At 26.2% G+C, this 23738-nt stretch overlaps 15 protein-coding genes and 1 non-coding gene across 16 annotated transcripts; 5 read left to right on the top strand and 11 right to left on the bottom strand.

Annotated features, from left to right (window-relative positions):
* Positions 1-16: 16 nt before the first annotated feature.
* Positions 17-2702, top strand: PNEG_01020 (hypothetical protein; the record flags this gene model as incomplete). The annotated part of the gene is made up of 6 exons (XM_007874742.1): positions 17-1216; positions 1257-1554; positions 1600-1710; positions 1760-1842; positions 1886-2110; positions 2160-2702. The coding sequence occupies 6 exons, from the start codon at positions 17-19 to the stop codon at positions 2700-2702; spliced, it is 2460 nt and encodes an 819-aa protein (XP_007872933.1).
* Positions 2703-2853: 151 nt separating this feature from the next.
* On the bottom strand, positions 2854-3884 carry PNEG_01019 (hypothetical protein; the record flags this gene model as incomplete). The annotated part of the gene is made up of 6 exons (XM_007874741.1): positions 3706-3884; positions 3519-3632; positions 3344-3471; positions 3135-3293; positions 2996-3085; positions 2854-2955 (listed from the first exon to the last, which is right to left on the bottom strand). The coding sequence occupies exons 1-6, from the start codon at positions 3770-3772 to the stop codon at positions 2854-2856; spliced, it is 660 nt and encodes a 219-aa protein (XP_007872932.1). The 5' UTR covers positions 3773-3884.
* On the bottom strand, positions 3880-4476 carry PNEG_04267 (hypothetical protein; the record flags this gene model as incomplete). Its single annotated transcript, XM_019757790.1, is given in 9 exon segments — positions 3880-3896; positions 3919-3925; positions 4014-4050; positions 4073-4096; positions 4104-4114; positions 4130-4150; positions 4224-4257; positions 4286-4302; positions 4405-4476. Coding segments are annotated over 9 exon segments (240 nt in total).
* Positions 4477-4568: 92 nt separating this feature from the next.
* On the top strand, positions 4569-5093 carry PNEG_01018 (hypothetical protein). Its single transcript, XM_007874740.1, has 3 exons — positions 4569-4708; positions 4763-4813; positions 4859-5093. The coding sequence occupies exons 1-3, from the start codon at positions 4618-4620 to the stop codon at positions 5056-5058; spliced, it is 342 nt and encodes a 113-aa protein (XP_007872931.1). The 5' UTR covers positions 4569-4617; the 3' UTR covers positions 5059-5093.
* A 587-nt stretch (positions 5094-5680) lies between these two features.
* Positions 5681-6038, bottom strand: PNEG_04266 (hypothetical protein; the record flags this gene model as incomplete). Its single annotated transcript, XM_019757789.1, has 3 exons — positions 5681-5742; positions 5792-5830; positions 5894-6038. The coding sequence occupies 3 exons, from the start codon at positions 6036-6038 to the stop codon at positions 5681-5683; spliced, it is 246 nt and encodes an 81-aa protein (XP_019613398.1).
* Positions 6039-6867: 829 nt separating this feature from the next.
* On the bottom strand, positions 6868-7332 carry PNEG_01017 (40S ribosomal protein S21; the record flags this gene model as incomplete). Its single annotated transcript, XM_007874739.1, has 3 exons — positions 6868-6985; positions 7031-7222; positions 7283-7332. 3 exons carry the CDS (start codon positions 7330-7332, stop codon positions 6964-6966), a joined length of 264 nt encoding a protein of 87 aa, XP_007872930.1. The 3' UTR covers positions 6868-6963.
* Positions 7333-7545: 213 nt separating this feature from the next.
* PNEG_01016 (hypothetical protein) lies at positions 7546-9622 on the bottom strand. The gene is made up of 8 exons (XM_007874738.1): positions 9496-9622; positions 9300-9436; positions 9207-9254; positions 8502-9164; positions 8433-8457; positions 8140-8390; positions 7849-8095; positions 7546-7801 (listed from the first exon to the last, which is right to left on the bottom strand). Exons 1-8 carry the CDS (start codon positions 9608-9610, stop codon positions 7575-7577), a joined length of 1713 nt encoding a protein of 570 aa, XP_007872929.1. The 5' UTR covers positions 9611-9622; the 3' UTR covers positions 7546-7574.
* A 182-nt stretch (positions 9623-9804) lies between these two features.
* Positions 9805-10823, bottom strand: PNEG_01015 (hypothetical protein; the record flags this gene model as incomplete). Its single annotated transcript, XM_007874737.2, has 3 exons — positions 9805-9945; positions 9984-10340; positions 10389-10823. 3 exons carry the CDS (start codon positions 10821-10823, stop codon positions 9805-9807), a joined length of 933 nt encoding a protein of 310 aa, XP_007872928.1.
* A 392-nt stretch (positions 10824-11215) lies between these two features.
* On the top strand, positions 11216-11301 carry PNEG_05009. The gene has a single exon. It is a non-coding gene; the product is annotated as a tRNA-Trp (tRNA).
* Positions 11302-11549: 248 nt separating this feature from the next.
* PNEG_01013 (vacuolar protein 8) lies at positions 11550-14012 on the top strand. Its single transcript, XM_007874736.1, has 12 exons — positions 11550-11714; positions 11757-11795; positions 11844-11890; positions 11941-12061; positions 12102-12215; positions 12263-12385; positions 12431-12553; positions 12610-12732; positions 12779-12907; positions 12953-13327; positions 13371-13679; positions 13725-14012. The coding sequence occupies exons 1-12, from the start codon at positions 11672-11674 to the stop codon at positions 13877-13879; spliced, it is 1701 nt and encodes a 566-aa protein (XP_007872927.1). The 5' UTR covers positions 11550-11671; the 3' UTR covers positions 13880-14012.
* Positions 14013-14185: 173 nt separating this feature from the next.
* On the bottom strand, positions 14186-15474 carry PNEG_01012 (hypothetical protein; the record flags this gene model as incomplete). The annotated part of the gene is made up of 5 exons (XM_019757730.1): positions 14186-14470; positions 14511-14844; positions 14913-15215; positions 15259-15354; positions 15382-15474. The coding sequence occupies 5 exons, from the start codon at positions 15472-15474 to the stop codon at positions 14250-14252; spliced, it is 1047 nt and encodes a 348-aa protein (XP_019613309.1). The 3' UTR covers positions 14186-14249.
* Positions 15475-16820: 1346 nt separating this feature from the next.
* On the bottom strand, positions 16821-17780 carry PNEG_01011 (hypothetical protein; the record flags this gene model as incomplete). Its single annotated transcript, XM_007874734.1, has 4 exons — positions 17540-17780; positions 17391-17490; positions 17255-17345; positions 16821-17213 (listed from the first exon to the last, which is right to left on the bottom strand). Exons 1-4 carry the CDS (start codon positions 17757-17759, stop codon positions 16821-16823), a joined length of 804 nt encoding a protein of 267 aa, XP_007872925.1. The 5' UTR covers positions 17760-17780.
* Positions 17781-18050: 270 nt separating this feature from the next.
* On the bottom strand, positions 18051-19317 carry PNEG_01010 (hypothetical protein; the record flags this gene model as incomplete). The annotated part of the gene is made up of 5 exons (XM_007874733.1): positions 18051-18772; positions 18814-18924; positions 18968-19144; positions 19187-19232; positions 19285-19317. The coding sequence occupies 5 exons, from the start codon at positions 19315-19317 to the stop codon at positions 18051-18053; spliced, it is 1089 nt and encodes a 362-aa protein (XP_007872924.1).
* Positions 19318-19626: 309 nt separating this feature from the next.
* On the bottom strand, positions 19627-20087 carry PNEG_01009 (hypothetical protein; the record flags this gene model as incomplete). The annotated part of the gene is made up of 4 exons (XM_007874732.2): positions 19627-19675; positions 19728-19792; positions 19838-19993; positions 20070-20087. The coding sequence occupies 4 exons, from the start codon at positions 20085-20087 to the stop codon at positions 19627-19629; spliced, it is 288 nt and encodes a 95-aa protein (XP_007872923.1).
* Positions 20088-20341: 254 nt separating this feature from the next.
* PNEG_01008 (hypothetical protein) lies at positions 20342-21119 on the top strand (the record flags this gene model as incomplete). Its single annotated transcript, XM_007874731.1, has 5 exons — positions 20342-20434; positions 20480-20564; positions 20612-20776; positions 20823-20994; positions 21038-21119. 5 exons carry the CDS (start codon positions 20342-20344, stop codon positions 21117-21119), a joined length of 597 nt encoding a protein of 198 aa, XP_007872922.1.
* A 121-nt stretch (positions 21120-21240) lies between these two features.
* PNEG_01007 (hypothetical protein) lies at positions 21241-23679 on the bottom strand (the record flags this gene model as incomplete). The annotated part of the gene is made up of 10 exons (XM_007874730.1): positions 21241-21408; positions 21453-21836; positions 21878-21957; positions 22008-22217; positions 22269-22349; positions 22391-22643; positions 22687-23256; positions 23298-23399; positions 23443-23550; positions 23599-23679. 10 exons carry the CDS (start codon positions 23677-23679, stop codon positions 21241-21243), a joined length of 2037 nt encoding a protein of 678 aa, XP_007872921.1.
* Positions 23680-23738: the final 59 nt, after the last annotated feature.

The raw sequence follows: 23738 nt of genomic DNA, 5'->3' as shown, positions 1-23738 counted from the left end.
TTACTTGAAGGATTTAATGAGAATTCCACAGGATTGCAAACATCTAAAGACAAAAAGAAGAAAAGAATCAAATCTGAAGAATATAATGTCAATTACGGAACATAAAGTTCGAGGTTCTAAATGGAGTGAATGTGATAGGATTGGGAATTCAGATAATAAGACGAATATAGAAATAGATGTTTCTAAGGAAGTGATTGATCTGACAAGATCACCAAAGAAACATATTTTAGATGAAGAAAATACTCTTAAAAAATTAACGATTAAAAACTTTCGAAAAACGTCATTAGAATCACAAGAAAAGTATTATAATGATGTACTTGAGAAGCTTGACATGGCACTTATAAGTATATTTGAAAGAAAAAAGATTGTATGGAGTCTTCAAGAATTATATAAAGGTGTTGAAAATTTATGCCGAGCATTTAATCAACCAAATAATGAAGATCCATGGGCAATAAAGTGCTATCGAATTTTGGAAACTAGGTCAAAAGAATCTATAAAGTTACTTTTATTGAATGTCTTGGAGAAAATTTCATCATTTATAGAGACAGAAGGAGATATTGTTAAAATTGTTATTGAAAAAGGATGGGAAATTTGGATTGAGCAGATTTCGACGATCAGAAATATTTTTTTTTATTTTGATCGTACATTTCTTCTTATTACTCCAGGATTATCGTCCATATGGGATACCGGTATAAGCTTATTTCGTGAATATCTTTTTATGGATATATCCGTTAACGAACCATTTTTTTTTGACCTTTTTTCCATAATTGCATCTATACGATCATATTCTATGGATTTTAAAAAAGCACCTAATATTCATTTATTACAATCATCGATAAAAATGATAAATTCTTTAAATCTTTATGGATCTCTATTTGAACCAAAATTTATTCAGGCCACAGAAATATATTATAATAACAAAGCATTAGAACTTATAGAAAAAAGCTATCCTGAAGAATATTTATCACATATCAAAGAAATATTAAATAAGGAAGAAAAATTTTGTAAAGAATTTTTTTCAGAACAGACAAAATCAAAAGTTATTCGTGTAATTGAGATTCAAATGATAGAGAATCACTCAGAATGCATAATCAATACAGGATTTGAGAAAATGATGGTTGAAGGAAATACTAAATCTTTAAAAGACTTATATACACTTCTAAAATTAGTTAATAAAGTGGAATTGATTAAAATCCATTTAGCAGAATATATCAAAGTAAGAAAACATTTATTTGGGTTGTACCTAACTTTAAAAGAAAACATGCAAAAATTCAATATCGAATTCTAAAGATAATTCAAATATAATACCTTCGCTTCTAAAATTTCACTCTACTTTGAATTCAATTATTTCTGAATGTTTCTTATCAAACGGATCATTTATTCAAACACTTCGAGAATGCTTCGAATTTTTTATCAACAATTCTATTGACAACAGTGCAGAAATGCTAGCTAAATATATTGATAATATGTTGCGATCCGGTAATAAGTCTTTTGATGAAGAGTCTCTTGGAAATGAGATGGATAAAACATTAGAACTTTTTAGATTTATACAGGGTATATTTTTTGTATTACTTTAGTTTTAAATAACTATTTGTTTAGGAAAAGATATTTTTGAGGCATTTTATAAAAGAGATCTTGCTAAACGATTATTACTTAACAAAACTGCCAGTACCGACGCAGAAAAAGCTATGTTACTAAAACTTAAAACAGGTATCATTATTATTAAATCCAAAAGTCTCATTATTTTTATATATTTTAGAATGTGGATCTGGATTTACGCAGAAACTTGAAGGAATGTTTAAAGATATAGATATTTCAAGAAATTTTATGGCATTCTACAAGGTTTATATTATTTATTTCATTATATTTTTTTTAATCAAATAAGAACTCAAAATCAACTCAAAAAAATCCACCGGTCTCGAACTTGTATGTAAATATTCTTTCACAAGCATTTTGGCCATCTTATCCCAATATTTCTGTAATTTTACCGGAAAAAATGGAAAAAGATTTGAATTCATTCTCATCCTTTTATTTTTCTAAAGAAAAAGACAAGAAGTTAACGTGGAGACATAATTTAGGGCATTGTGTTGTAAAAGCAAATTTTCCAAAAGTATCCATCCATTCATTTCTATATTATTAAGAAAATTAACTATTAAAAGGGAAAAAAAGAGCTAAACGTTACATTGTTTCAAGCAGTAGTCATGCTTTTATTCAATAATGTACCAGATAACAAGACATTGTCATACAACGAAATAAAAAAATCTACAGGTTTAGAAGACAAAGAGTTGATTCGAACATTGCAATCACTGGCCTGTGGAAAAGTTAGAGTACTCTTGAAATCTTCTAAAGGAAAAGACATAAATACTACAGATCTATTTTTAATTAATCTTGCATTTTCAGAAAAATTATTTAAAATTAAAATTAATCAAATTCAATTAAAAGAAACGTCAAAAGAAAACAAAATTATTCATGAGAATATACAAAAAGACCGTTCTTTTGAAATTCAAGCTACAATTGTTCGAATAATGAAAGCAAAAAAAAAAAGTCATCATACAGAATTAGTTCAAACAAGTATAAATATACTAAAACAAAGAGGCATTATATCTGTCAATGAAGTAGAGTCAGCTATCGAAAAACTTTTGGAAAAAGAATATATAGAAAAAGATGAAAAAAATTCTAATACATACATCTATCTTGCATAAATTTCAAAAATAATTTGGAAATATAAGGATTAAAAATATACAGATACCAAAGATATGTAAATTTACTTTTAAAATGTATAAAATAGTCATTTATAATATCAGCATGGACAACACTGATTATATATCATTAATATTTACACTAATAAAAAAATCATCTATGATTTTCTTCCATTATTTTTTTTGTTATTGTCGTTTTTATTTCATAATGAATATTTCTGCATGCATCCTGTGCCTTTAAAAGTATTTCAAAAAACTAATAAAATTAGTTATTTTCAATGATATTCTTTATATACTTCATTTTCTGTAAAAAGCCCTATACTTTCACATGAAAGAAGCTTTTCATCAGGAAAAGCATAACATACAACATGTGTGCTCATACATTCCTACTTTCTCATTTATTCCTCTTAATCTATAAGATAAATCACCACATACATTTAATATTTTTAAGGTCGGATTAACAATAATAGATATTTCCTTATTTTTTAAAAGAACTGCCAAACATACAGCAGAAAATGTAGATAACAAAGAAATCCCAGAATCAATAAGTGCTATACATGTTGCATTTAACATGGCAGCCAACAAAGATGCCGTCTATTATAAATTAATCATCTGTTAATGATTTTTTTTAAAAAATATATAACATTTTCAGATCTCTCATAAGAAACAACTTGAATAACAACTTGAATCAGTGTATGAGGATACATTGTTCGTATAATCATTGGTGATATAGTTTTCCAAATGATTTGTTCCATTTGTCTTTCTTTTGCACCTAAAAAAAACTAAAAAATCAAAAAAAAGTGAAGAAAAGAAAAGTACCAGACATTCCTATATCAAATCTTATCATCACATCTAATGCTGCTTCTCCCAGTGCATCATCTCTTGTTTTTATATCAGAAGGACCTACAACAGAACAAACAACCTTATTTGAACCTTTTTTTAGCCAAGAATAAGCATTTTAAAGCCGGAAAAAAAAAGAAAAATCATAATACCATGCAAAACATACCTTCTTGATATATACAAGATCCCTCAACTCTATCCAATAAAGAGGTTTCAAAAAGAATATTTTTCATATGTCAAACCGAAGACGAACGAGCAATATAAAGGAAAAATACATCAAAATAAGTTAAGGAAAATACAACTAGTCCTTTAGTTCTAGAAGCCTTCTAGAACAAACAAGTCATAATTCTTTTTTTTCTGAGAAAAATAAAAAATTTACCAAAAATCTTTAAAAAAAATAGATATAAGATATCTATAGAAATATACCAAAATACCTTTATTTAACTCTATTTTCCCATAAATATGATATTAAACCCAAAATATTTTGTTATTTAAGATTTCATTTTTTGAACTAATATATCAATTATAATCACATATAATTCATTTTTAAAGCAAATCTAACACAAATACATAATCTTTATATTAAATACAAAATCAACTAAGCAAAAGAACTCAATTATATTCATTTTAAGACTTTAGAGACATCATTTTTAAGTTTTATCATACATTTTTATAAAAAAATACAATAAACACAAAATTAGAAAAGTAAAGATATTTTCTAAAGAAAATATACAAAAAAATTCAACTTTAGATATATTAAAGTCTATTTATAATCTTTAAACACAAAATATTCGTTTCATTAAGCCCAATTATTATTTTTTATATATTCCATAGAAAATTCTCAATGAAAAAACACAATATATACATAAATATAATTCCAATATATATTCACATCTTTTTTAAATCTATTTTTCCCTTTATATTCAATAAGAACCATCTTTCATATATCATCTAATTGATAAACATTTTTTTTCAAAAAAAAACATATAAAAAATAGTTCAATTGAAAAACTCAATATTCTTCAATCTAATATAATATTTCTTTCATTTTTTTGTTTTATTTTTTATTTCATAGACAGATGGATTCTCAAAGAAGCTATATTCACTTTAATCAACCAAGAATCGTAGACTATATTGAAAAATGGTGTGCAGATAAGCTTCCAGATGATGGTTAATATTCTTTGTATTTTTATAGTTTTCTAAGACTAATTTCTTACAAATTAGATATTATTGTAGCACCTCAACATCAACCACCTCATCCTGATGATGATGATGGTATTAAAAATAAATATTAGATATTAAAAAAGTTAATCCTTATAGTTCCAAATCAACAAACAATGAATGGAATTCTTAGAGCACAAAAACCATCAGAACCAGCTTGGAGAGATCTTGGATTGCAAGAATTAATGACAAGAGGGCCGTCGGAAGAGCTACAAAATCATATTGAACAGAGATTAAAAGAAATACAGCAAAATTTTCGTCCTCAAACACTAGATAGGCAGAATTCACACGGGTTTTAATAAATAAATATTTTTTAATAATATTAAAAGAGAAAAAATAATATAATTGATTTCTATAAACATATTTTTTTGCAAGAAAGCATACATATCAAATATTTAATAATTGTATTAAACTTATATACGTTATCTCAACCCAAGTTTTTGATTATATACAATAGCTTTTAATGTTCTATATAAGCTTTTAGCGTTGTAAGACATGCTATCATTATCAATATTTCTATATCCATAAATAGCTATAGATTTAATTCCATAATAATATGCCTTTTATTCATTTATAAAAAGAATACATTTATCTTAAATATAAATGATAAGTGTAATGAATTTTTAAGTCTAATAGTCAAGATCAATCTCTTGGCCAAGTGATTCTATACGACTAACAAACCCAGTAATTAAGACATATATATGAAACTCATTCCAATAAAGTTATAACACATTTCTAGATAAATTGAACGATTTAGAAAAACAATCTTATATATTAATTGAAATGTATCCAGAATCATTTTAATCACACTATTAATAATTAAACAAAGAAACAAATTCATATAAAGTGATCCAAAAGAGTATATGATCATATTTACATTTCAATAGCCAATAAAACCTTAGGATTAACAGCCAAATAAGTTCAATTAGCAGATGAGTTAATGTAAAAGATATATTCAATAGGCAATGATAAGGCATTGATAACTATTGAAATATAATATAAAAAAATAAAAGAATTTTCATATAGAAAAACCAATATCCTCATCAGAATTTATGTTATTTTTTACAAATTCTTAAACTAAAACCCCATATTTAAAAGAACGAGAAATACAATTCTTTCTATATATGATCATACTATTTTCCAATTTAGCTGCAATATGATAAACAAGAAATGCACTAATGATAGGTAGTACTCTAGAGGAAATATTAATTAATTCCTCTAAATAAAAAAATTGCACTTTCAAATGACCCAAAAAACTAGCATCAAAATCAACCTTCATGTTAAAAGCTTAAAATAATCTTGCTAATTTTGAACCCTTCAAATAAGATCACCAATACTTAATATTATATTACAAATATAGAAAATTAATAAAAATGTAGCCATTCTTCCATTAAAGTTAAAATAAAAATTATAATATAACATGTTTCACCAATTACGTCTATAAATACACAAAAAACACTCGAATTAACTAATATTAAGCTTATTCAAAAAGATTAAAAAGAAATATGTCTTCCTTCTATCACCTGTAACTATTTCTTCTAATTCAATTTCACGCCGCAAAAAAACCATTAATCACCTTGTTTTAAAGGTAATAGAGCAATTTAGCCAAAATACTCAGTATTTCAAATATAGACCCAAAGACACATATATAGAATCCATTTCTAGTGTATAAAAACCCTCCATTATCACTAACAGATAAGAGATAAGCAAATAACAGACAAATCACTTAAAATGATGAAAATAGTATATTAAAAGAACATCCCAAACTAAATATAAATATCTTAGACCCAAAGTTATCTAATTCTACCTATTCTAATAATATTAAAAGCCATACAATTTTTTTTTGAGACGTTTCTTGTAGATTAAAATTATATATGTTTAAACCTTCAAAAAAAGAATAAAAAAAAACAAGTATAAACAACAAATTTTAAATATCTCGCCCGTATCTGTACGTCCAACTCAGACTTTGAGCGGAGGGCTTTCAAAAGCGAGTTTTTAATATAGCGGCAGATAAACTAAATATGTATGGACTAAACATGCAAAAGCAAACCAAACAAGCAAAGTTCTAACCGCTTTAAAGGAAAAAAAATTCTTGCCTAAATAAAATCACTTTTTTATAAATATATTATTCTTTCTCTATCTTTAATATATTTAAATAAATCTGAAAAAAAAACCAAATAAAATCATTTTTATAACTACAAATCCTATCTCTGATATGACCAAACTCTAAAAATGAGTAAGAAAGCTTAATACATTAAGTTTCCTAAATACTTTTTCAACAAACCATCGCGTGTAGCTAATCGATTAATACAATCATCACTCTCGCCTTTGGTACGAACAAAACCACAAAGAACATACGTAGTATATTTACCAGGGATCTGACGTCCATCTGCATCTACACTGCAGATATTAATTTGCACAGATGCATGATCTTTAGCACATATTAAACGATTTGTTGCAGAACTATGAAAAATCATCAGTTTTAAGTAAAAAGAAAACTAAAATATAACTAAAAATACATACCATTTTCTTGGTACATATAAATCTACTAAAACACGCTGATCATTCTCCATTTTTTGATTCTTATTTTTTTCTTAGAAAATTTGGAGGTTAAAAATCTTCCGTAGGAAAGAGGTTAAGATTAGAGATCGAAGGTGGAAAAGGTTAATATGAAATTATGATTAAAAAGATTAGAAAGTATTTAATATTTAATTTAGATATACTAAATAAATTAAATGATATGCCTAATTTTTAATAATTGTATTATAATAAAAATAAAAAATAAAGCAGAAGTCTAAAGAATATTTATGTTTTTTTATGAAAAGTCAAGTTTTATAACCCAATCTTGACCAGCCCACAATGATCTAGCACGTTTTGAAATACCAACCTTTTTCCAGACTTTTTGAGGAATTCCTATATCAGCTAAAAACAATTCTTTTGGTACACGCTTTGATTTAAGAGCAAAAAGAAGCCCTGTTTTAGGAATACCAAGAGATAAAATCCATTTTGACTGGATAAAATGCGAAGAAGCAAGAGGTGCACCTATATTTAATATATATTTAGGATATAAAGATTATAAAAATACATACCTGTAACGATATCTAAACCAGATGGTAAATCAAGAGATAAAATATCTGACTGATATTGATTTGCCCAATCAATAAGGGTACAAATTCTATTACGAAGATTATCATCCATAATATCAGTAAACGAACAATGACAACCAAAAATAGCATCAATAATTAATCCAGGAAGAACAGAAAATGATTTAATAGCCCTAAATAATTCTTCTGAAGAAACAATTTTTCCTCCAGCATTAGAAAACCCTTTCAAATACTAATTTAACATTAATTTAATAAACATGTAAACGTTTTACAAACAGATAATATTCGTTTGCTTGGATTTTCCTCAAGAACAACAATCATTACTTTTACTCCATGGTTACACAATTGTCTTCCAGATGCAATAGCATAAATCCCTGTCTGATTATTGCCAGCTAAAATTATAATAGCAGGAGAAATGCTTTTTTTTTGACTAAATCTTGAAAAATCAAGAAGTTGAGAAACTAAAAACGATATTCCTCTTGCTGCATTCTCCACTATAGCGTCATTCGAAACCCCTGTGTCAAAAGCTAAAATATATAAAATTTAGAATACCAAAATAGAATATTTACTTGAAATATATTCTGCTTCAATCATCTTCATACATAATTAAGATAATGAAAACATAAACATTTTAATACCTTAGATGACTTTATACAAGGACATTCCAAATTATTCTTTGTATTTCGTATTTTTTTATTTCTTCTACTAATTTTATCAAGATTAGACAAAGTATGCTGATTGTTGGAACGCTGATTTTTCAATTTTTGTTGGTAAACCCCTTTCTCGTCATAACTATCGGATGACAAATGACTAGAAGAGGGAAAACCACTGCTCGGTGTATTCTCATTGCCATTCATTTTTAAAAAACAATTGCTCTCGTTTAAAGAGGCATTTTTTTTATTTATAACTAAATTAGTAGCAGCTACATCACTAGATAACTCCACTTTAGATAAACAGTTGCTTGAAGCCGATAGTGAAGTCGAAGATATCAGATTTGACTTACGAATTTCTGAAAATACTTTATGCTTATCAAATCTTCCAAGATTTCCCTGAAAATCAAATTCCTCATCACGATATCTATTCACATCTTCATTAACCCAATTGTCATGATTTGTGTGCTTAAATTGAGGAGATTCTTTTTGCAAAGCATTCATGTACGACCTATCCCTTTTATGCATATTTTTCATATTATAAGCATGAATATTTGAAGAATCCCTAGATCTATAATTACACAACCCATAACTTTTACTATTTTTATGTAAACGTGAGGAAAGAGATGGTAACGTTGTATCTTTTTTCGACTAATATATTATGTTTGAAATAATATGAATTAAAAAAAATACCTTTTTTGAAGATTCCTTAGTCGTCATATTAGACAAATTATTTGATATCTAAATACATATTAGAAAATATTAAGAATATATCAATAAATATACTGAAATAATTGCAGGATCAATAAAAGTAAAAGACTTTTTTTTCTTCACATCAAATGATGTTATAAAGTTCAAATCTTTAATATTAACCCCTTCTATTTGCATTTCAGGTACAAATTTCCCTGTTGTTTTACAATATACTATTTTATAAAAAAAATATACCATCAGACAAAATAAAACTATAATTCAAAATATTTACCATTTTTAAGAAAAAGACAACGATTCACTGCGTCAATATCCGTCATTTGTCCCTGAACAATAGTATTGTCACGGAGTATTACTTCAACTTTAAGCCCAATAAACTGCTTTTCCATCTTCAAGATTTTTTAAAACCGAGACCGTTAAAACCTCTAATATATAAAAGAAAAAAGATAACCGGAGACTTATATCTCAAATTAAAAAGAAATGTACTTATTTTTAAGAGAATGAAATGTATTTCGAAGTGAGATTTTATATATAATTTAAATATTCTTATATTATTTTTTATAAAAAATATAAGAAATATAAATTATAAAGGCAATTCATCAGAAAAACGTATCCACTTCTTATACCTAAAATTTTGGTGCAATTTCCTTTTAAAAAGATAAAAAGAATAAAAACATGTTATACCTATACTGCCAATAAATAAAAAAACCCAATAGCGTTGTAACTATTAATGTAAGAATAAAAAAAAAGATAAAAATATACCCAGAAAAAAAACCAAGCATCTTTTTGATGCCAAGTACTACCGTGAAAATTCTTAAATATTTTATTTGAAATATCAGGTGTAACAATACGAACATGTTCTAAAGCAAAAGCATCAGATGATAAAAAAAACATGTACTTTTCAAGCATGACAGAAAGAAATAAAGGACCTGTAGTCGCCATAACTGTAAGATATGGAAATATCCAGTTTCCAGAGGAAGATTTTAAATGATTAATTACAAAAACAAAAAAAGGATGATATGGCACAGAACCCATAACATCATTAGAAATTCCGGTAGGATCTGTTATACGAAGCCACGCGCCATATGAAAGAAGCGGATCAAGGGGTTTAAGACATTCCTGTTCCAAATATTTATTAATTATATAAAAATAAATATAAAACCTCACAATATCAAGATCAATGTATATACCACCATAATGAACGAGAACAAAATATCGAAATGAATCAACCCGCTGAATATTATACGGATATTTGTCATATTGATCAAGAAACCATGAATATTCTTGTGCAATAAAATCACGTGCCTTTTCATCTGTCCAAAATATATATTCATAATTTGGATGTTTTTTTTTGCAACTATCATAAGCTTCCTCCCACTTTTCAGGAATTGTTTCATTTTTCCATGTTTGATGAATAATCCGTGGAATTGCCTCTTTTTTTGTGTCTACTTTATAAGAATCTGAATATAAAACAGCCCATTCAGAAATTCTTTCCAATTCAAAATTCTCAAATAATAACGTTATTAAAAACCATGATCTATTCAATAAAACAACCACTAGAAACAATCCGACTATAACAGTAATCAATGTCAATCGCTTCATTTTCTTTAGAATTTCTCAATTAAAAGAGAAACTTTAAATTAAAATAGAAGATCTTATTAAAAGTCCCTTTAAAAATATCTATAAATATTCATTTTTTTTTGAAAAAAATTACTTTAATTCTATCTAACATTTTACAATATTAAATATTTTTTGACGTTCAATATTCACTTTAAATAAAATATTCAAAATCAACAAAACAAATTTATAAGATTTTAATTGACTTATCAATCAAAACCTAATTTTTTCTTTGTTTCAAAGAAACATGTATTTTTATATTTTCTTTTTTTCAAAACCTTATCTTAATTCTTAAAACCATTGATTGTTTTTTTTTCAATATTATACAAAAATAATTAACCAATTTAAAATATATATTAATCAATTATCTAGGATAAGACCGGGTGGCGCAACTGGTAGCCGCGTTAGATTCCAATTATATAGAGTTATCTAAAGGTTGCGGGTTCAAGTCCCGTTCTGGTCAGATATATATGTATATTTTTGTAAAATAATTAAAAAGATTAGTTAACAAAACAACTTAAAAACACAGATTTATAGTTATAATTTCTATAAAAGTTCTTTTTACAGCTTTTTTACATGAAATTATTGATTGTCTATTATTACTTGACAACGTTAATAAACGTCAGAACTTTTTAACCTCCAAAAAAAATATTTTTTTAAAAAAAGAGAAAAAACAAGCAAATTTGATTTTAAAAGAAAACAAGCCTTTTTTTTTTAATATTTTTAGGTATCAACCTATAAAAAGCTTTTTTTCCAGACAAAAACGGTTGATTTTTGATGTTTTACAAGGACTTGAAAAATTAAAAGATTTAAATATATAAGAAAACATCCAAATGGGTGTGTTTTCATGGTGCTTTAACTGCGAATGTTTCAGAGGTATAGAAGAAGAATATAAGTTTTATTTTTGAACGATTTTAGGGCCATCTCAAGCAACTCTTTATGAACCTTTATTAGAAGGTATATATATAGGATTTATAAAAAACATAGTCTAACAAAATAAAATAGATAGGGAGAGAGAAGCTGTTTCAGATCTTTTACAATATCTTGAAAATGTAGATGGGATATTTAAATGAAATGAAAATGAACTAATAATATTATTTAGCGATCAGACGTAAATTTTTTCTGTAATGAACCTTTACGTGCACTTACAACACTTGTTTATTCTGATAACATTGATCTTCAAAGAAGTGCGGCACTTGCTTTTGCAGAAATCACAGAAAAAGGTATTGAATAATCAATATATTATATTGCTAAGAAATCAAGATGTACGTGAAGTGAGTAAGAATGCACTTGAGCCTATACTATTTCTTCTTCAAAGTCCAGATATTGAAATTCAAAGGGCTGCAAGTGCAGCATTAGGCAATCTAGCAGTCAATAGTAAGGTTCTTACTTTATTATTTTTTTATAATTAAATATAATCTCAGTGGAAAATAAAGCATTGATTGTTAAGATGGGGGGTTTAGAACCCTTAATACGACAAATGTTATCACCTAATATAGAAGTTCAATGCAATGCAGTTGGATGTATTACCAACTTGGCAACTCATGGTAAATATTCCATTTGCGATATTTTCATTTTTTTTTATTTTGTAGATGAAAATAAGTCCAAAATATCTAGTTCTGGTGCACTTGGCCCATTAATTAGACTAGCTATGTCTAAAGACACAAGAGTACAAAGAAATGCTACAGGAGCTCTATTAAATATGACACATTCAGGTAAGTAATAAAATTATCTTAAAATAAGTTTTTTCGCTTAAATTAATCATTTTTAGACGAAAATAGACAACAACTGGTTAACGCAGGAGCTATCCCAACTCTTGTAACCCTTCTTACTTCTACCGATATTGATGTACAATATTATTGTACAACAGCATTAAGCAATATTGCTGTGGATGGTACTTGCTTTATAGGGAATTATAGTTTTCTAATTTATTTGTATAGCTTCAAATAGAAAAAGACTAAGTCAAACAGAACCACAACTTGTTGAATATCTTGTAACTTTAATGGATTCATCAAGTCCTAAAGTTCAATGTCAAGCAGCACTTGCATTAAGAAATTTAGCTTCTGATGGTAAATATTATAAATATTTACAATATCGTTAATATTATTTTATAGAAAAATATCAAGTAGAAATTGTACAGGCCAATGGGTTACCACCACTACTTCGTTTATTACAATCATCATTTTTCCCTCATGTATTATCTTCTGTTGCATGCATTCGAAATATATCAATACATCCATCGAATGAATCTCCAATTATCGAGTCTTTGTTCTTAGATCCCCTTGTAAGGCTTCTTTCCACAAACACTAACGAAGAAATCCAATGTCATGCTATATCTACTTTAAGAAATTTAGCAGCAAGCAGCGAGAAAAATAAATATGCAATTGTCGAAGCAGGTGCAGTGCAAAAATGTAAACAACTTATTCTTAATGTACCTATAAATATTCAAAGTGAAATGACTGCATGTATTGCAGTTCTTGCACTTAGTGGTAATTTTATAACATTATAACTGACTACTGTTTAACTTTTAAGATAATTTAAAAGGGCATTTATTATCTCTTGGATTATGTGATGTTCTTATTATTTTGACAAATTCTCCAAGTATTGAAGTACAAGGAAATAGTGCAGCAGCTTTAGGTAATTTGTCATCTAAAAGTAAAAATTATAGCCATCAAAAAGAAAATATGATATCAACAATAAATGATTATTCTCCATTTGTTAATGCTTGGAACGAACCTGGAGATGGTATTCATGGTTATTTATGTCGTTTTTTATGCAGTCAAGATATAACATTCCAACATATTGCAGTTTGGACACTTTTACAACTACTGGAATCAGAAAGTAATTATATAATTATTTGCTTTATAATAATTGATCTGGCAATAGATAAAAAACTTATAGATTTAATTCAAAATAGTTCTCAAATTACATCATTGATCGAAGATATATCTATTAGAGAAATTCAGGAAGAAGAAGGCGAAGTAACTATTTTGGCAAAAAGAGCAGTAGAAATGTTAAGAAATCTAAAAACATACTCTTAATCATATTATCAAAAAGTCAATTGAATTATATAACCAGTATTATGCTATTATAAAATTTTATTCTTTTGAATGATAACCTTATATTTCAAGCTCATTATAAAAATTTAAATTATCTACTATAATTTATATTTTTCTAGGAATCATTAATACAAGATTTCTAAAATCATAAATACACATACATATTGATTTTTTATAATGTTTATAAACCATTAAATACAAAAATCATTTTAAATAAATTATAAACTAAATCACAAGTTTTAATAATTATAATTTTACTGTTTTGAGGAAGAATATCCCATTTCTAGCCCATACATTATTAATAATAGCAATATTCATTGTTCAAAAAACATATCTTTTAAAATAACTTTAATTATTTCTTATTTTTATGAATAGTATCAAAATAACCGCCAACTGCAAATACAGTTTCAATAAAGATTAACCATATTATAATCAATTCAAGACGATGTGTTGTATTTTCGCTTAATACTTGTCTAAGAGTAAATTGCAATTCGGTTGCATAATTAAGTTTTGTATTAACAATATCTAACCTTAAATTCATATCCAAAGCCTCATTTGCTTTTAAATAACACTCTGAGAAATCATTATATGTTCCATATAAAAAGAAAACTACCTTCCAATTTTACATTTTCCCAATAGAATTCGGGAAGATCAAGAAAATTTTCAGGATAAAGATTAAAATGTGAGCGAAACCTGAGAAGAGTGCCCGTTTTCTTAATAATCTCTGATCTACTAAGAGGAACTTTACCCAATACTAACGAATCAGGAATAGTTTTAAGCTGATTTAAATAATTTTCAAGTTCATCTTCTAAAACAGATAATTTACTAGATCTAGCCATGCTTTCTGAAAAAGATAGTTGCGCCATTATTATATTATCAGAAGCAATGCTCTCAAAATCAGATATTTTGCTATGATCAAAGTCATTTCCAATAGTAATAAGATCTTTCTGAACAAAAATATCAGTTTTTCTTCAGTAAATTAGTGTTTAGTTATTTTTCAAAAAAAAACTAACACATTTTTATTCTTCTCATAATAAAAGACTTCCTTTTTGTATTTATGATAAGGACTTATTTCAATTCCAGAAAATTTACCGCGTATTACTGTATTTAAGAAATATTCACATTTTTCTATAGAAGAACCCCATATAACAAAAGAGCCAGAGGAAAATATAAATATATCACGTATATCAATGTCAAAAGAAGACTTTGGAATATAAAAAACCCTATTTCTTGGCAAATAAATTGCGTTTTCTGGTAAAATAGATTTTAAATGTAAAAAATCATAAGATTCAGCAGTTGAGAAAGCAATTACTTCAGACTAAGCTAAAATTAAGATGTTTCATGCACAAAATAACACATACTAATGATTTGTTAACTTTTTTAGCAAGATTTGGCCTTAATTCAAAATGTTGACTTATATGTTTTGAACTTAAATTCTGAAAATATCTTAGAAACTCCTTAAAAAATCAATATAAGATATAAACATGTAAAATAAAGACAAATGTTTTATTATGTATTTTAGAAAATCCTTTTATATAACTTATCCTGTACCTTTGTAGAAAAACACTTTGAATCATAAAAGCGATATATTGGACTTAATCTATTATTATACACAGCAAATATTAAGAAATTATATTATTTATTTCTACAAACTTTTAATTTTATATAAAATATTTTTTTTATAATTTTAAAATATACATGATTATTTCCTACTTGCAAAATCTAAAGATAATTTTTTTATGAACAAGATATTATAAAAAACCAATCCTTCGTATATATCGATTTACCCAGATATTAGAATCAACTTATAAATATTGATATATTTGAAGTCAAAATTTAAGCCTTTTGTTTTAAAATCGCACCATCCTTAAATTTATATTTGCTTAAAGAAAATTATCCAAGTCTATAAAGCCTATGTAATGCAGAAAACCTAATGTAATACATAAAATATGAATAGAAAAAAAAACTGAAATAAAAATACCAAAAAAAAGTTAAAGACTAATTAAAAAACCAACAAAAAAGTATCAAAGCTGATAAATAATATTCTATTTTGAAAATATCCTTATAAGAATCATCCGAAATAGATGAAATTATATAGTTCAAAAGCTATTTATTTAATATAAAACAAAACGTAAAATTAACAGATTCAAATCCATTGAAGAAAACAATCAAAGAGAAAGATGCTCTTAGTCAATATGAATTAATAATAGCTCGTAATAGAAAAAACCTTAGAAAATACCAAATAGAATTTCATAGATATTAAATGAAACCTAAAAACTCTAAATAAATATAACCTAAAAAGATTAAAAAAAATAATTAAAAAACAGATCATATAAACATACATGAGATTCTAAACTTGGTGAACTTCTGATTTTCCGGAATAAGCCTCTAAGAATTATTAAAAAGAAACTAATACCAACTATATATCCAGATTGCAGTTCGTAATAAAAAACAATACTATATAGGCACTAATAAAAAAACATATAATTCTTATGAACAAGAAAACTAACTCAATATCTTCTAAGTTATTTTGCCACACCTTTCGAAAAGAAGTGATAGATCATTTACTAACAAATTATTGAACAAAATGTAAAAGAGCCAAAATGATCCATTCCTATCTTTTTTCCTTTCTTTCAAAAAATCTGCAAGTTATAACAAAACAAAGAAACTAAATTGAATCTAGTAACAAATATAACCTCGAAGTACTAAATTTCTATATAGTAATTTGAAAACATAAAAAAGAACAAATAAAAATAAGATAAGCTGTTTATGTATATCAGAAGGTCCAACCTTTATTGAAATAAAACTTAATTTTGAGCGTTAATGAAGATACATATTTTTCCTTTCATAAGCTCGTTATAAAAGAAATAATCCTTATCTATATCATAAAAAGAAAAGAAATATCGAAAACAAAATTTTATAATCATTTTCTTCTTTCCAATTCATTAAATATCATATATCTACTAGTATATATATATAACCATCTAAACCATTTCATTTGACTTGAATGTCCTATCATTGCTTTTTGTACAATCTGAAATTGAGAAAATGAATTGATAGAGAGATGCAAAAACTTCTTATCTTTAACATGAAATAATTGAAAAAAATAAGCTCCTAAAAGCAAGTGATATAAATACAAAACCAAAGTAAAAAATAAATCAAAGAAAGAAAAATATTTTCGTAATATAAAAACAGTAGGTAATACATAAATATGAGGCTTCTGTGTTTCTAAAGAATTAAAAAACACCAAAGTGCCATAATAACATGCAATATGGTTTGGATGTCTTGAAATTCCGAATTCATCAAAAGTAATTATCTGATTCAATAATTAAAAATATTCTTTAAAGAAAAACTTACAATTTCAATGCTTCTCTTAATAACAATATTTGATAATATTCCAGAAATAATATCCGGGTTCCAATCCAACGACATAGAATCCTGTAGGTTACTATTAATTATATCAATAATTACCACCTATATATTATTCGAAAACCTATTTTCAATTATTTCAATGTTTTGCTCAGGAACTCCAAGGATCTGACATGATTTAAAAAGCTCTTTTTCCCTTACTTTCCCTATGCCATCTGCATTACCTAAAATAAATATCAAAAAAACTTTTTTTAATCTTTTTTAAAAAAGAACCATTGGAAAGACAAACGAGATAAATTTCATTATCTTTTACTAATCGTAATATAGAAGGACCAAAAAACATAACTTCATCATCTGGATGTGCAATAAGAAAAAGTATTTTTTTCTTAAAAAATAATGGTTTTAACTGAATTAGCGAAGACATATTCTCCCATATTATAAAAAACAGAAAAGTCAAAAACAAAATTATGTTAAATATAGAAAATATATCCATTTACTTTACAAAAAGAAAGAACCTTTTATCTATAACTTTTTCACTGAATATATTAATGAATTTCGAAAATACGATGATTTTTCTAACCTATAATTATTATTAATAAAGATATAAAATAACAATCATATATACCTATAAAATTAAAATTTCCGATAACTAAATAACAAAATTAGTATAAAACATAAATGTTATAAAATTATAGTTACAGTTTGATTTGAAAACATAATAATGACTGGTATCAGTAGATTAAATATACCATAAAATATTTTAATGAAAACACTTAATAACTAACTATTCCATAAAAGAAAGATAACATATTGAATTCCAAAGAAGCTTATCAAGTTCGAAACATCTGAAATCCCTGAAATTTCCCTCAACCAATCTTATAAGCTGTTCAAGATTATCAGGAGAAATTCTACGGTTTTTGCGACAAAGAACCGAAAGATTATAAAGATAATATCCACATGCAGAATTTTCAGAATTTCTAATAGCTAAACGCATATCGCGGTCTTGACATCGAGTATAACTTATCTTTATATGTTTAACAAGTAAGTCAACAACTATAGGAAAAAGTGTATAAAATTGATTTGTTATATTTGAAATAAGACACACTATTTCATAGCGTTCATCAACATATGAATTCTTATCAAGAATTCCAGAAGATATTAAGTTTTTTGAGGAGATAGTCAAGTAATAACTAGATTGATAGCGTATTAACTCAAACAATGCATCAAAAACGGATGAAAATGAATTTATATAATAACTTTCATCGTCCCATGAAAATTTAACAGCATGTGCTATATATTCTAAAATTGTACGAAATGCGTTGATTCTTCTATTATTTAAAGCCATAGATATAGAATCCGTAATATAACTACTCAATATTTTACATAGGCGTTGAAAAGTTTCAAAAACACTGGTACTTCGAAAATCTAAAGTACCAATAATTGGCGATTTTAATCGTAAACAGGACAAATAAAATAAACGAAATGAATCATACAATTTTTCCGAACCTAAAAAATTTTATAAAAAAAATAAAATAACAATCCACTACCTGAATCATGTTGTAAAACATCAATTTTTTCCATATCACATAAATATCTCGACATTTCTGAATCAAAACACTCATTTTTGGATCCCTCTTTTACTTTATTCAATACATCTTCTAATTCCATCACAAAAAAACACATCAAAGACCAATATTATACCCTTATTCAACCCCTTTTCAAGCTCCATAATTTTAATACGCAATTTGACATTTTCACGGTCCATACTTTCAAACATATTTTTCCAAAAAGAAACTGTATTTGAACACTCACATATCTCTTTAACCTCTTTCTTTCTATTCCTCCTATATAAGACTTCTCTTATATAATCAATATATTCTATCTTTATATTAAACTACTCATAAAATATCACAAAAAAACCTTCAATCGTCAAATAAGGCTGCTTTGACCGGCAAATAACAATTGCCTATTAAAACGTAATATGTCAGTATGTATTTTCTCACTGTATTTCCTCTTACCAGTGCTATTTGAAGCTTACTCGGAACCTTCATCTTTTTTTGACGTTCTGCACGCGTTTCAGCGGGGAAAAAGAGATAAGAGATAAGATAAAGATAGACTGATTTGATAAATAATATAAAAGAATTCTTTTTTAACATCAAATGTATCTAAATACATAAGTTTTAAAACTAAAAATAAGTTGAATAAATAGAATATTATTATTATTAACTGCAAAATAATATATATTTTTATTAGTTTAGTAATTATTAAAAAATTTTAATCTTTTAATAAACAATGTAAAAATGCCCAGTAATTTGTTATTATTAGTTTTTAAATATAAATATATGTTTTGTGTTAATCTTTTAACACAAACATTCTTCAAGCATGCAACAGGCACAACAAGCAGCAAGACTAATAAAGTGTAAAATTAAGATGAAAATTAAATATTTAAATATAACCCTACCATGCAAGACATCCTGTTGCTGCCTTATTTGACGACGATTGTTGTTGAACATAGACAGGTTGTGGCTAAAAGAATAGATTAAAAGCTAATTTATAAAGATCAAATTTTACTTGAGAATAATAACCATTACAATATGCACCAGGAGGATACTGAGAAGGAGGAGCACCAGGAGGAGGCGCAGCTCCTGATGGAGGATAATAGGATTGTTGAGGATATTGAGGTGGAGGAGGTGGATAATTTTGATTATTTACGTCTTTAGCATCATACTATAAAAAAGTAAAAATAAGTAATTTTTAACGGAAAAAAGAGAGATAATGAAAGAAATAGATAAAAAACACTTACATAGTCTTTTGCGGACATTTTCTTGGAGGTTATTGGCTATTTTTTTCGAATAAAATATGTTTATTTTTATGGTAAATCTTTTATGTAATTTATCGAAATCAAGATCTTGACGACATCAAAAAAGTGAAATAAAATAGAAAAAAAAAGAAGGATTTTATGAAGAGAAACCGAAAATAAGACGTAATTCCATATTAAAATATTATGTATAAAGTTAATATCAAAAAAAAGCGGAAAAAAATAGCGTTTTTTTTAGGAATTTTTAAAGAAAAAAAATGTATACATTAATTAAAGAGTTATATACCAGATGGAATCAAAAACCATCATATTCGATACTTATTATAGGGCTAGAAAGCTCAGGAAAAACAGTAGATAGATTAAAGCGTGCAAAAAATAGTTTTTTATAGATTTAGACGTTTCTTGAGAAAGTTAAATGTATTTATAATAATACTTATATATTTTCAGCAAATAATATCATTCCTACGGTTGGACAGAATAGTATTACTATAATATGTAGGTTTTTGTGTTTAATTTAATATGAATAGTTGGAAAAATTACAGTGGATAAAACTAAAATTCAACTTTGGGATCTTGGAGGACGATCATCGTTAAGAAGTCTTTGGTATTCATATTTTTCAGAATGTCATTCTATTATCTTAGTAGTGGATTCATCAGAAAAGAAAAAGATTCAAGAAGCCAAAGATATTTTTGGTATAATCTCTAATTTAATGATTATTATATATATATATATATTTAGAAATAATAGCCAATCATGAAAACATCAAAGAAATTCCTATATTGATACTAGCTAATAAGCAAGATGTATCTGGATCACTTACAGTTGAAGAGATAAAGATAGCTTTTAATAATGTTACAGGAAAATTAGAGAGATGTAAAAATCATATTATGCCATCAAGTGCTATTAATGGGTAAAACATAAGCTTTTTTTTTCTAAATTATTTATTGGAAAAGAGAAGGAGTACAAGAAGCAATAGAATGGTTAAAAAATCAAATGGAGCAAAATACGTTAATACGAAAACCAATATATTGTTAACGAAACTTATCTTAAATCGCAATAATTTATGCCTCTTAGTATATTGTTTATATGGTTTTACCTTTATATAGAAAATATATCATTTGACTATTAGACAAATTCAAAAAAATTGTTTATAAAATTATATCTTATTAAGTTTCTCAAGTACTTGCATTTTTTCATACAAAGCATCAAAATCCTCGTATTTTACATATTCAGACTGAATAATTTTATTTTTATTAAATACGTCAGAATCATTTTTATGCGTACTACTAATTATAGGAGTATTTGTAGATATAATTGATAAACTCTTATAGTTTTAAGTTTCGGAATTACTAATACTATTACACTTACAGTTGATCTTCCCTTAATTTTTTCTTTTTTTCTTTTTTCAGAACTATTGTCTTTTAATAAATCTGGTAAATAATTCATATTTGTAGCTTTGATATCATATTTTCCTTCCATAATATCTAAATTCTCATAGCCAAAATCCTTAATTATTTTCTCAATATTTCGTATATTAGAGAAATCTTGTTCATCTAACCTTTTCATATGTTTTTGACACTCTAAAAGCCATTTAGAAGACACAACCTTACATTTTTTAATGAAAATATCTGTTTGTTCATTTATATTCAAGAAATATTCATCGCAGATTATATGAGTAACAAAATTATCTAGTCTTTTGGATATTTTTGCACCTAATTTTCTCGCTAGAATTAGCATTTCATTCATATAAGTCTAAATAAAGTTATAAATATACAATCATCTAAACACATTACCGTTTCTTTTATACTATAGAAGTATAGAACAGATCCAGCTAATATTTTGGATTGATGATCATCATAATTATTGGTTTCTACTTCAAATATTTAGTTTCAATAATGTATATATATATATATATATATATACCACCATCTAATCTATTTTCAAACTCATTTTTTTTTTCCCATTCATCAAAATTAATAACATTTCCTTGTTTCACAACTTCCCATAACCAATTTTGAGATACTATTCTTATATTCCAGTCTTTCGCCTTTATGTATTTTTTACTTTTTTCAGAATTAATATTATATATAAGTAAATTTCTTTTTTTATTGAGACTTTCATAATAATTTGCACCTATTTATATTTATATTTCCATAAAATAATTCCAAAAATATAATAAAATACCTAATAAGACAATAAGTTTACTAATATGCATCAAATCTATTCCAGAAAATCCAGTAAGACATATTGAAAAATCTTTCATATCTTCATAAAATTAAAAAAAATAATATAATAAAATAATTTACCTTCTAATGGGAAATCGCAAGGTAAAGGAGAGCAAAGAAGATGTTCAGATGGATCAATGAATTTTTTGTTGTGTAAACATCTTTCAATCCACCATTCTGTAACAAAGAATCCCCTGGGAATGTCTATAAACTTAGATCTCGGAAGGTCATGAGAAACAATTATATATATATGAACAGGTTCATCAGGAAAATCTTGAATCGTTTTACACCATGTACCATCATGTGATTTAATTATGTTTTGAAGAATTTCTGTCTTTTCATAACATTAGCATATTTATTACAAAGCAAAAAAAAACCTTTCTATTATCAAAAGCCCATGCATAAAAATATAATCCCCGAAACATTCCATTCACTTTACTATTTTCCATCTCCGGAGTCGTATGAATAGGTATAAAATCATTGTTATCTTTAAAAGTATTATTTTCTAAATAATTTCCCTCATTTACTATATTATTCCAAACTTGATGGCTAAGATCAAGTTTGATTTTCTTAATTCTTCTCTTCAAAGATATTTGTTTATCTTCATCTTTCTCATTTTCTTGTGCTGGAAACCATGCTCCTTTCCCAACCTCATTAGGCGCCATATGAACGTCAAACAAACGCTCTTCTAAACAGGCTCCCCGTTCAATACTTTGCCAAAACCATTCAGGTGTAATAATTTTAATACCCCATTTAACACCAAATTCATACTTTTTTCCAGTTGGATTACTCGTTATTAAATGAGTAGTGTCTCTTGTCAGATCACGTGTATATTTTCCCCCAAGATCTATAACTTTTTGCTCTATTTCTTCCCTATGTTCTATAGAAATATTTGTAACACAAATTAACAAATTATAAAATGGAGGAAGAATATATCTTTTTTCGTACTTTTATAACTTAAAAAACAATATTATATTATTCATTTTACCTCCAAAAGACTAATATCATCTCCCTTAAGCCATTGTTTATATATATCAAAAATCCAATCAATATGCATAATTTTCACATCTACTCTATACATTGCAACATACTTTACTATTAGAAGAAGTAAAAAGATTCATAGGATTTTCTACTTTGTACTTCTGTGTATTTAATTTACCCGCAATCAAATGTGTTACTTGAGATGTCAAATCTTGCACATAAATAGCACCTAATTTCAGCACTTTCAAAGCCAAATCCACCTAAAATACCACATAAACACTCATATTAATTCTATCTATTAGATATACCCTAATTTCAGAGAGAATTGATGTACAACATATAACAAAACCAGAGAGTGGTTTTAATCCATTATTGAGCTGATCTGACATGTTCAAAAAACAAACAATTAATATTTAATATATGTATTAAAATAGATTATTAAAGAGAA

The sequence above is a fragment of the Pneumocystis murina genome (assembly GCF_000349005.2).
Source record: "Pneumocystis murina B123 chromosome Unknown supercont1.3, whole genome shotgun sequence".
Lineage (NCBI taxonomy): Eukaryota > Fungi > Ascomycota > Pneumocystomycetes > Pneumocystales > Pneumocystaceae > Pneumocystis > Pneumocystis murina.
Note: the sequence above shows the minus strand (reverse complement) of the source record. Positions and strands in the feature narration are given on the sequence as shown.

Excerpts from the sequence above, each read along its gene's own strand:
- PNEG_01016 (XM_007874738.1), bottom strand. The coding sequence starts at position 9,610 with ATGGAAAAGCAGTTTATTGGGCTTAAAGTTGAAGTAATACTCCGTGAC. Across the intron at positions 8,391-8,432 it reads TGAAGCAGAATATATTTCAA|CTTTTGACACAGGGGTTTCG; the intron begins GTAAATATTCTA and ends TATATATTTTAG. Across the intron at positions 7,802-7,848 it reads TGGTTTAGATATCGTTACAG|GTGCACCTCTTGCTTCTTCG; the intron begins GTATGTATTTTT and ends TATTAAATATAG.
- PNEG_01018 (XM_007874740.1), top strand. The coding sequence starts at position 4,618 with ATGGATTCTCAAAGAAGCTATATTCACTTTAATCAACCAAGAATCGTA. Across the intron at positions 4,709-4,762 it reads AGATAAGCTTCCAGATGATG|ATATTATTGTAGCACCTCAA; the intron begins GTTAATATTCTT and ends CTTACAAATTAG. Across the intron at positions 4,814-4,858 it reads TCATCCTGATGATGATGATG|TTCCAAATCAACAAACAATG; the intron begins GTATTAAAAATA and ends TAATCCTTATAG.
- PNEG_01013 (XM_007874736.1), top strand. The coding sequence starts at position 11,672 with ATGGGTGTGTTTTCATGGTGCTTTAACTGCGAATGTTTCAGAG. Across the intron at positions 12,062-12,101 it reads TGCAGAAATCACAGAAAAAG|ATGTACGTGAAGTGAGTAAG; the intron begins GTATTGAATAAT and ends TAAGAAATCAAG. Across the intron at positions 12,733-12,778 it reads AAGCAATATTGCTGTGGATG|CTTCAAATAGAAAAAGACTA; the intron begins GTACTTGCTTTA and ends TTATTTGTATAG.